The sequence below is a fragment of the Myzus persicae genome, unplaced genomic scaffold (genome assembly GCF_001856785.1).
Source record: "Myzus persicae strain clone G006 unplaced genomic scaffold, MPER_G0061.0, whole genome shotgun sequence".
NCBI classification, from domain to species: Eukaryota; Metazoa; Arthropoda; class Insecta; order Hemiptera; family Aphididae; genus Myzus; species Myzus persicae.
In genome coordinates this window covers 237,706-249,937 of record NW_019104366.1, presented here as the reverse complement: position 1 = coordinate 249,937, position 12,232 = coordinate 237,706, and the positions used below count along the sequence as shown (strand labels likewise).

Here is a 12,232-nt window from a genome sequence, read left to right as displayed (position 1 = left end):
GTTTCATTGTCATGTCACACATTTTGCCATTTAATTGTGCCGTAATGAAGTAAACTTATAGTTTTTTTTTAGCATTATTCATTATAACGGCATAATAATATATAAACATTTTTATACCTAAAGTGTTTATAATATGTTTATTTTTTCAATTACTAGCTAACTGTCATATTTGTTAACATTAACTTTTATAGTACTCACCTTACTAATTAAAATTTTACATAAAGGAGTGTAATTATATTTATATACTTATTTATTTACTATTAATTATTACAATTATAATTTTTTCATTGTGAATATTAACATTGTTATTACTTATTAGTTATTTATTATACATATATATGTGTATAATAATATATCATATAAAAATAAATGTATGTATTTTCATTTAACTTAAAACAGAAGCTTAATGTTTACCGAAGAACGAATTCATTATTATAACATATTCTCAATGATTAGAGAATTTAAGCATAATAAAGATCATAATTATTATAATATTGTTAATGCTAGGTGAAACACATAATTTATATGCACAATAACGATAAATGTATTGATTTCATTGTATCATTATTATTATGATTATTAAAAAACTATACTGACATACTGTGTTAATAAATATTGTTTTTGTACCAAAAAGTGGTATACTGATGTAATTAATGTACTTGCCTCGTGGCATTTATGTCATGTTGTGACATATGTTTTATTGTACTTAATGATTGGTCATTTTAATGGTGGTAAATAGTATTTATGATAAAAAAAAAAAACTGAACATTTATAACAATGTGGCATAGTTTTTATTACGTCAACTAGAGCTCTTGTAGTGTTAACACACTTCGACATTAATGACATGATTGTTATTATTATTAGTTATTACTTCTTAGTTCTTACGTATAGAATTATGTGTAATGATGATAAAAAAATAATAATATACACTTAGGGGAAATAAAAGTTGTAAATAAATGTATGATGAAACACTGTTGGCCCTTTCGACCATATCTACCGGTGCAATAGCAGTTTCAGGGTGTACATTGCTAGGGCTACAGCACCGGACACTATCGCCGATGACCGTGCTGGTCCGGTGGCCGCGTTACAGTTGTCTTCTTCACAGAAGCACATGTGTCCTGTGCCCGTTCCCTCCATCATGCACACGTGGTCCACCATGAACAGGTTGATTTGCAGTTGAGACGTGCATGTTCTCTTGATGCTTTCGTATGCTGCGCGCGTGCCATGAAACAACACAATCGGTTATTATTATGTAATGGTTATTATCAGTGCAAAGTATAAGACCAGGTATAGAGTTGTATAATATTATTGACTGTTAAATGGCTTATAAATTTGGAATCAACACTGCTGTAGTAAAATTGAGTGACCACCTATCAATATTTTGGTGCTTTTTTAAAAGTGTCTAGAATGGCCGAATCACAAGCTATAATATTATATAACTTTTCATTTTTGTACTGAACACTTTTTATGAGACGTGTTTACCCGCAAGTAAGTATTTAGTTGAAATAATGCTTAAATTTACTAGTTACTTTTTTGGTGGGAAAGTGAGTGTAGGTGGATAATAAGGTGGTGCATTTGTGGGATACGAATTGAAAATTCTTGGAGTTTTCGAGGCGTTCGAGAGAAACAATGACAATTTTTAAAAAACGGACATTTTATGCAAAACAAGTTGACAAAATCAATTTTGTTTTTTTTTTGTAACTAAAAAAAAATAAATAATCGTAGATTCGTGGAATTTTCACCAAATGTTTATATTAACATTGTCTAGACACCATAATATTTTAATATATTTTGACTCTTTTTGAGCTATTTATAACAGGGTTGGCATAAGAAAGGCCAAGTCCAAAAAAAACCCTTTCTATTTTTCTGATATTGAAATAGAAGAATCTGTTTCCAGCTATAAAAATTCTTACCTTGCCAATATTATTTGGGTCATAGGTTGTATCAGTGGTATCGTAAAATACAGGTAAATAATAATAATAATACATTTAAACATAATGGAAATGATGAAGAATCATTATTTTTTTTAAATTATTTCATTAAAAATATTATAGTACCTACCTATGCTAAAATATGCCATTTTTCGAATAATGGTTTTCAATTGTTGGTTCTTACTTTTTGGTTTATTTTGAAACATTTTAAAAACCATCCAAAATGTTTCAACATTCCAAAGTTGGCAGCTGACTTGGCTTGAAGTAGCCAGTGATTTTTCAAAAATTCGTTCTCAATTAATCAAGTTTTAAAAAATGGTACGACGGTTCCAACAATATCTTAAAATATGAAATAGGTAACTGTAATAGTTTACTTAAAACAGTACATTTTTACGAACATTTTCAAAAACTGAAAAATGTTGAAATTTTTTTATAGATTTTGTAATTATTGATTTTTTTTTTTAAAGTGTATCGGCCACTTGATAATTAAACACTTACTGACAGTATAGTATTACAACTACATTATAGTCTGTATATTATCTTTATCGTTACTATAATAATTACCTAGGTATCATAGTTTTTGCTATTTTTACTAAATACGTAATATTACAAATTTTCAATACTATAATTAGTTATTACCTACATACACCAAAGTTGGGTACATTCACTTGCCTAACTCTTGAACAAAAAAAAGAATAAAATGAAAAAACTTGAAAAATTTCAATGTTGAAAATTGTTCATGTTGCTGAAAAATGCATGAAAATTTCAATCAACATTTTCAGCTTACAGCTCTAAATGTAACTAATGAATAATTTTGGTTGGTTTTTGAAGTATCCGAAGGGTTGGGCCCTGGATATTTATTTGATTAACATGCATTAGTTAAACCTTAACAAATTTGTAAATTGCATTATTTAGGTACATTTTAGTTTTGGACAACTCTTCAAAAAATCAGCCGACATGGTTATTCGTGAGATTTACTAAATTATGACTGAGCACTGGTTACTTGACGTTGATAAAATATGTTATATCGTATTAACATTAATGCGGGAAACACCTATAAAAAGGGGATTTATAAAAAATGAATTTAATACCTTTTAGTTCTGAGCCCATCCAACATAATTGTTTTCAACTAAATAATACCTATATATAATAATAACTACGACACTATATCGTTATTTATTGTTGACTTAATTAGTTGTAGGTATATAACTATATTTAGCTAGTATAAACTATAAGTAGGTATGTGAACTGTGAGCATAAATGCACAATGCACATATTATACATATTATACACTAGAGATTGTGTACTCCCAAGCATATACCTATAGGTAGGTACCTGGTACCTATTATGCTGATCAAATAGGTATACCTGGTATACCAGCCGCTTAGACTGTAAAAGGGATCTGATATTTTATTCATTTTTATGATTTTGTTTGTATTAAGTTCATACGAATTTACTGTCAAAAATCTCTATATAGGTACTATAAATTAATAAAATAACAAATTGAGATGATTTAGGTATACCTAACGAGCAGTGAATAGGACAAAACAGAGTGTTGAGTTTCTTAATCTTTCAAAACCATTATCGTGGAACGATTTGAAAGATTATCTTTAAGCTTTAATACGTACCTACACAAGTCACAAAGCCAAGTAACTCAAAAACTACAAGAACTCGTTTTGAATTTTGATTTCGATACGACTGATACGTCAACATTTTCAGAAAAATTAAATAATTTACAATAAAAAATGAGTGTTCCCTTCGAAAAACAGAAGTTTTTAACTCCACGGGGTATTTCTTGTAGGCAGTAGGTGCAAAATACCACAAAAATTTAAAAATATGGTATTTAAGTGTATTTGAAAATGTCTAATATCAGATTTTCAATAGCTGCGTAATTGATAAAAAACAGGGGATAAGCATGTTTGGCGAATCACCCCATCACGCTGGACTAGCATAGATGGTATATATGGCTGATAATGCGAGTATTTTAATAATTTGAAAGTTGTGACGAAAACTGATTTCGCCAAATTATGCGTTGTGCATGTGCACGTGTTTATACAAAAAAGACGACGAATACCTACCGGTGTCCGGCTATCGGGACTTTTTTATACAACTGTAGATAAGTACTGGTTTTAGGTTGTCACTTTGTCCGCGTTTGATGTTGGCTATTTTCATTTATATCTATTATTCTGTTCGGGTTCGTATATTGTACATTTATGTTTATACTGTTGATAAGTACATGCATAGCAAATCGAAAGCTTATGTTTTTATATTATTATTATATAAATATATGATAGTTAATAAAAATTCCTAATCATGTGAAAACTCGCTGTGGAATTTCTCAAAGCATAATAAACCAAATACATATTTTTATTCTTTGTTAACCGCAGAATTAGCTTGTACCTAAGCTTGTTTATGTGTTCTGACGTGTTTGAATTTTTAAAATCAAACTATACCTCAACTACAGGAAGAACCTATAAATTGTTGTCCGACGTTTAGACCGTATCTATGAAAAAGGGGTATCAATTTAACTAGCCATCATTTGGTCCATTTCCTGTATATGTGCATGACTAATGTGGTCGTATGGTGACAACGTGTATAATAATAAATTATAATAAATGACAATTTTATAGTTACTAATACAATTTAGTGTTTGACTACACGAAAACACATCTAAGAAAAAAATAATCGTTTGTACTCGATCGTAGTTCTATTAAAATTTAAAATACTTAGATTTCAATGCGTATACTAATGTACCTAGGTACATATATAAATATTATAAATCATTATTTATCAATCGAGGGACTTAAGGCGACTATTCACATTCTACTGTGATTACTTGAACAGTGATGTAGGCAAAAAAACATTTTGAAATGTATGATCAGAGATTCGGAGGTGGAATACCCATTAGGTATGCAGTGTAGGAAGTTGCCTAGGGCGGCTAAATTTAGAGAGTGCTAAAGTAAGTTACTACAGTAAATTCTGTAGTGCTTTATTTAAATACATCATACTTATAAAAAAAAAAATGGAAAATGTATAATTTTATATAATAATGTATAAACGGCTATTTTTGTATATAATGTACTAGACACCCACTCTGGCTCCTCACTAATGCAATACTGATATTAAAATATACTATAGAATGTCTTTGTATACAAAGCTCACATTTTTTTTTGGGGGGGTATAATTTTTTTATCTCGTAGGGTTCAGCCAGCGTTTGCAACGTAGGCTCAAAAAATGTGTTTATTCGCGACATCACATATTACAAACCTTTAAAATATTATCAGTGTTTCTCTACTATATTATGCATGTTATAAACCTATATAAACCTTCATATTGAATCACTCTATCAATCACAAAAACCTTCATCAAAATCTGTTGCATAGTTTTAAAGGTCTGAGCATACAATAGTCATAGGGACAGACAGACAGCGGGAAGCGAGTTTGTTTTATGCTATGTATCTACTACCTATAGTGATAGTGATAGTGGTGATTATTTTAATGTTTATGGTATCCTATATCTATTTTATAATTTAAAGTCTTAATAAGTTCGTAAACATAATCTACGAGTCGTATGTGCATCGTACAGAAAACAGTTTATGATAATACTAAAGTTAACACTTTGAACTCAGCTTGAGCAGTCGGCCCAGAGCCCACGTTGCTGCCACATTGAAAATATCGCCACACACCACACCGTCAGATCAAATTACAGTGTGCAAAGAGTGCCTTGAATTTAAACTATGACCATATGGCCATATGGGTATAGGTAGTCATTAAGTAGATAGTTATTATTTTATTATTTTTCATTTGTCCTGTCTGTGTTTGAGAGATTGTGTACTGTGTGGTGTGTACCCGTATTTTACAGATTAACTAGAAAGTACCTAGATGCTTTATGGATATAATAGTACCAATAGTACTAATAAAATATTATTATATATTTATTGTTTAGAGTTTTTTGGAGGCGGTATTTTAATTTATTTATCTATTATAGGGGTGGTCAATTTGTATTGCTTTAAATGGTATTTTTTTTATGAAGAGGTGAAGTGATTCATGAATTATTGATGAACTAAATGGTAAGTGGTAATCGAGTAGGATTGGACTGCAAGTTTTGTCGAAAAAGCTACTGCAGGTATATAGATTGCTCTATGAAAATAGTGAAGCCGGTGCTCTTGACGCTTTGCAACCCCTCTCCAGACGACAATATTTATAATTTTTTAAGAGTAACACACCAAGAAGATGCATAAATAAATTCAAATTCAACTATGTTTGTGGGATATCGGGGAAAATATGTATTATTTATAAAGGAACGATTGAAAGACGTACAGACATTTACCTTCCCTAAGACTATAATATTATAAGGACAAAAAATGTTTCGGTAGACACTCTAGTGCAGCAGTTTTTGGAAAACAAAATGGTAGAATTCAAAAAAAAATGATTTAAAAAAATTGTTTGTACTTACACGTTCGCACGTACCGGACCATTTTAACGCAACAGCCGTTGCAGCTGACCAGAGGCGGTTGGTCTTGAGGCATGGCTGTGTAGTTGAACGGATCTTTGCAACGCGGATCTTTGGCGCTGTCGCATTCGTAACAGTAAATGGACCGAGCTGAAGGCGTCGCAGGAGATCGCATGACAAAACAAAATCAATATCAATATAAACGATTTAAACGAGGTGGCAAGATGATGGATTTTAATATTTTTGTTTTTTTTAGAGTTTTACTTCAATATATCACCGCACTCAGTATTATTATTATTATTGTGACATTCATCAGTTACCAGCGAATATAATTATAGAAATATTATGCGAAAGACGATCAACCATTTTACCCACCACAAGATTATTATTTTAGTCACAAATCGCAAATTGCGTTTTAATGATTTATTTAAGTATCACGATCGTTTAAAATGTCGTTTAAAGTTCAGCCGCCTATTTTTAATGACAGTTGGTCGAGGTTAATGTTGTGAAATGGTTTATTTGGTGTATTTCAAATTTACATCTAAAAATATATATTTTTAATCATGTAAGATGCATGAAATATTTGAATATTTAATTAAAACGAACATTAAAGTGATACAATGTAATATTAGTTCAATTATTTCGCTGCATGGGGGTCCTGTTTTCGGCTTAACCACGTGAATTATGGGTTTCAATGTAGTACAAATTGTTGTGAAATTGGTTCATATATTTTACATACGCATCAAAAATTAAACTCTTATTAATTAATTTAAAGTGAAAAAATATACATTGAGTATTATAAAGTTAAATTATCTGAAGATATTTGTGAGATCAGTGTAAATCTCAAATTCTACTCGTATAGCAATAAAAGATTGAGACCTAAAAAAATAAACTATATTTTGCCTCAATTTTTATTCAATTTAATTGTGGAACATTTAAATGTACGAGTATATATGGTAATTTACTATTATTATTTCTAAATAATTCTTTCTACTCTTTAAAAGTGAAACAAAAAAAATATAAACCTAGGTACTCAAACTAAAAATGTTCCAAAAAAATATTCGCTGGTCTGCAGAGGTTTAATAGACGTCAAATAGTCAAACTTATTAATAATATTAATATTTTATATTTTAAAAAAATATTTTGAATAATATATTAATTTATTTCATTTTATAGCAGTGACAAGTGAGTTGTACGTATATATTATATGTGTATTAAATATACGCATATTACACTGTGTGATCCGCCAAGCATGCTTATCACTTTTCATCTTCAATAATAAAGTTATTCATAATCTGACTTTTGGAATCTTTAAGTATACTTAAAGATTACATTTTTACGTTCTTAAGATTTGTCGTATTATTTAAAAAGTACTTTTCAAATGATACCTCCCTTTTCTACCATAAATTATTTAGTAAATCATTTTTCTGAAATATTTGGCTCATCAGAATCAAAATTCCAACTAGTAGTTTTTGATTTATTTAACTTTGTGTACGAAGGGACATAATATGTTAGGTAATGGGTTTGAAAAGATAGTATATTTAGTATAAGTATTTTAATAATCGAGAAATTACTCGTTCAATTTTACAATTAGGTACGTAAAATTGTATTAAGTATACCCATTAACTTATCCACTAAATAATTTACAGTAAAAAGAGGGAAAGAGGGAGGGGGGAAGTTAATTTGAAAAACAGAAGTTTGTCATTGCAAGACACTCGTTAAGCGTAGCAAAAAAATCCCAATAATTTAAAAATGCGGTCTTCAAAATTAATTAAAAATTCCAAAAATCAGATTTTGATAGGCTCCATTATTAAAACATTATTAAAAAAAAAGAGGGCGAGAATGCTTGGTGAATCACTCTGTGTAGTGTGTATACAGAAATTTGTAAAAATCTACAGATGGAGAGGGAGTTGAGACCAAAATGTAAATTTTGTTCGACCCCCTCCACCCAAGCTACCCACAAGTGATATAAGATAGTATTATAATATATCCGAGCAGAAAAAAAATTAATCAAGCAAACTCAATCAACGTTTAGCTTTTAAAAATATATAATTAGTACCTATGTACGTAACTGTAAAATTAATAATTATAACAATGTTAGAGCTCGAACTTTATTCAATTTAAATTTGTTTGTTTTTGCTTTATACGTTTATCGCTATAGTTAAGTTGGATGAATTAAAGACTTAAGGAAATTAATATAAAAAAATTGCTAGTCCGTATATTTTGAGGATTAAGAGGATGTCAGTTCAATATTTGTTTAGACTCATGCGTAACATAGACAAAACGCTTTCACCTAAAATAATTTTTTATGATTTTGAGTGATCTTAGTGTAAATCGCCTATCACAAGAAACATAGAGGAGAATATTTTTGAAGGTATGACCTATAAGTTTCATATTTTATTATTATTTGCATTTAATTCGACTCTAATTTAAATTTAAATGATGTTTAAAATGTTTTGAGACAATATTCAGACAAATCGGTTCCCTAAAAAATATTATTCTCTATCGATTTTGTACTTTGTGATTTTTCTCTAAAATTGTTCAAAAATATAAAAAAAAAAAAAAGATTTTGCTTAAATGCGTTGTATCTATGTTTGCACTTGAGCCAGAGAGAGAAAGAAAACAAACGGCGCTCTGACATCCTCTTAATGCAAATTTTAGTAGGAAGTAATAGGATTAAATACCCACTTCGTAAATTAAAAATAAAGACGATTATTGAAGCTTTTAATCTTGTTGTCATGTCATGAATTCATGGCTAATAATGTATGAATATCAAAATTCGTATTCAGTTTAGAATACCTACCTACTATCTACATATTTATATTAAGTGTGCAAGGAAAACCTTAAGATCATCACATTGTGACCAAATACAAAAATGCATTGAAAAAATGAATTATACAATTTAATATTTAATATTATGCAGCTGTGAACATTGAATAAACGTACATACAATGACACGAAAGATAACGCTCTAGATATTTAGAAGATTTTGAATAAAAACAAAGGGAAAGTAGGTAAAATAGGTATCGAGTGTACCTCATTATTGAGTAAGACACTGCAATTTATTCAATTTTAATTCAGCAATAAGTCATTGCATACGAAAAACGATTCTGAGCGAGTCAGCCTATACAATATAACTAAGTATATTTTATGTAAGGTGCTAATTAAGGTATTTATTTTACTATTAGTAATGAGGGAAGTTGAATTAATTATTACCAGAAATATGAATATTTAAATTTAATTTTTAACTTTTGACCCCTCAAATTACCAACTAGATCCAATTTGATACAAAAAACTACCCTGAAAGTTGAAAGTTGAAAATTGAAACATTTTCACTGCCCCAAAAGGTAATAACAGACAGGACAAAAAAATAAAAACACATATAAGTACAAATACATTTTGCTCCGTTCAGAATCCAAAATGTATTACTAATTTGTACATTGCAATTAAAATACACCGAACTACAAATATTGTTTTTAACATAGCTTTCCTTGAACTAACTCGTAAAAAAAAAAACTAAAAATTCTTGGAGAATAAAGATTAGGTAACTAATTTAACGGTTTTGTTTTCTCCAGAAAGTGATATTTTCAATGCGTTTAATACCTGCAATTGTGATCATAATAATTTAAGGATGCTTCCAAAAAAAACAAGAAAATATTGTTTGTACAAATGAAAGGTTATAAACTTGTAAGTACCCACTTAATAAAATCATGAAAATATTAAAACTTATGATAATATTGCAGGTACCTATACGAAACAAATTTTTTTTTGTCTCCGAAGTACAATATAATATTACTAATATTTCATATGATGGAGAGTACCAATATTTTGATTGTGATGGTTAGGCATACAGGTCCCTACAATTGTTTGTCCCAGGGCCCAAACACGTATCCTAATCCTAGCCTGCATACACTGCACGCATAATATTTAGTTTTTAAAGCATTATAAAGTTCGAGCCCTAAATGTATAATATTATGACCATTCTTATTATTATTGCAAATTTGTATGATGTAATAATTATTGTTAAATCATATACCGTATAGTGTTTATATAGTGCACCAGCGAGAAGGTAGCATAACCCTGTGCTATATTTACCTATATATAAGGTACCCATTTCGTACTAGTTAAAATATTTTATAGGTACTTGTGCAAGTGCGTATACTATATCACGGTAATTATTATTATTCATTGAACATTATTACTTCTACTCCGTCGTATATACTATAAACATAATATTATAATATACCACCTAAAGGTCAGCGGCACTCAGCACGGCATACGATTTTATTTTTTCACACTATTATTATACGGTTATTGTTATTATATTATTATTATTATTATTATTATTATTATTATTATTATTATTATTATTATTATTATAATACATTATTATATAATTCGGTTGCACTACGTCACACACCTACCTTGATATGCTGAGCATTCCGTACTAGTACCGACGACTCCGGGTGTGATAATAACGAGTAAAACAGTAAATATTCTAAGGTCCTTCATTCGGGTCGATATTGTAGTATTACGACGGGTGTATGTAGTATTATATTTTTACGTATTTGCATTACATTGTACATGAGCCATAGTATATAGGTAGTTAAAAAAAGGGTGTGAAGATAAAATTATATAAAAGAAAGACAAAACAATAATATAATATGACCGGAGTTCTATTATGAAAACGATTGCGTATATATTGTATTATAATAATATTATATTGTAAACAGAAATCAAGTAAAACGGTAAATAATAATACTATAATATATTATGGTACAGCGTTTAAAAAGGTAAGATATAAAACAATATGCAAAAAACCGTTTGTTAAAAAAAAAAAAAAACTAAAAAAGTCCGCCCGTAACCGACGAATATCGATATAGTATTTAGCAGTATGTAACAACGTGATACCGTTGTCCGTCGTATCGGTACGGACACGTTTTTTAACAGACGTATAATAATATTAAATAATACAGTGTATTAAATCATTTTGATATAATATATTAAAATATAATAATATGTTTTGTTTTGTTACTCACGGGGAAAACATTCCTCGCGGGACAGCGATATATTAACCAACACGACAACTGAAATACAAAAGAAACACACAACTTTAAGTACATTTAGGTACGCGGATTTCTGCGCAAACAATACATAATATTATAATAATAACAAAAGTGGGTACAGGGTATAATAGAGGTACGTCGACGTATACTACGAACGTAGGTACATGATATCATGATTGTTATTATTATTATTATTATTATTATTATTATTATTATTACTAGTATTGTTTATATACATATATATATATATATATATTTAGATGATAATAATATATAATATTATTTTGTTCGTAAAAAAACGAAAAAAAAAACCCGACACGACGCGACACGAAACTCGAAACGGCCAAATGCGCCGCGCGCACGGGCTCTACATCGGTTTTTCACCGTTCACAGTTATATAAGTTTGAATTAGGTACGGAATCGATTACCATATTATTATTATAACGTCGTCGCGTGTTTCGCCTGTTCTTTGCTACCGTATTTCCAAGCATGTGGTGTGTGTGTGTGTGTGTGTGTCTGCGAGCATAATATTGTACACAGTGTGCCCTTAGAACACAACACGCGCGCACAACGTCATACATAGGTATAGGTATAATATATAATAATATTATATTATAATATCGTGTACAGGGCGATTCACCAAGCATATCGAGCTCACCCTTCACCCACATGTTTTCTTTGAACAGTGAATTTGTTCAAATTCTGATTTTTGGAATTTTTAACTATACCTACTTATGGACAATATTTGTAAATTCTTGAGACTTTTTCGTACCGCTTAAGGAT

The 12,232-nt window shown here is 29.5% G+C and overlaps 1 protein-coding gene across 4 annotated transcripts in view; it reads right to left on the bottom strand.

Moving 5' to 3' along the window:
• Positions 1-688: 688 nt before the first annotated feature.
• The window catches only part of LOC111041534 (protein quiver), a 30,688-nt gene continuing 19,144 nt past the window's right edge, over positions 689-12,232 (bottom strand). For 2 of the 4 annotated variants that reach the window (XM_022325822.1, XM_022325821.1), the window contains exons 3-5: positions 11,423-11,470; positions 6,387-6,533; positions 689-1,211 (exon numbers count right to left, since the gene is read on the bottom strand). In XM_022325822.1, coding sequence (XP_022181514.1) covers positions 994-1,211; positions 6,387-6,533; positions 11,423-11,470 — 413 coding nt within the window. In that variant the 3' untranslated portion in view covers positions 689-993. Of the gene's footprint in view, positions 1,212-6,386; positions 6,534-10,807; positions 11,154-11,422; positions 11,471-12,232 lie in introns of those variants that run through there. The other 2 variants (XM_022325820.1, XM_022325823.1) reach the window with 2 other exon arrangements.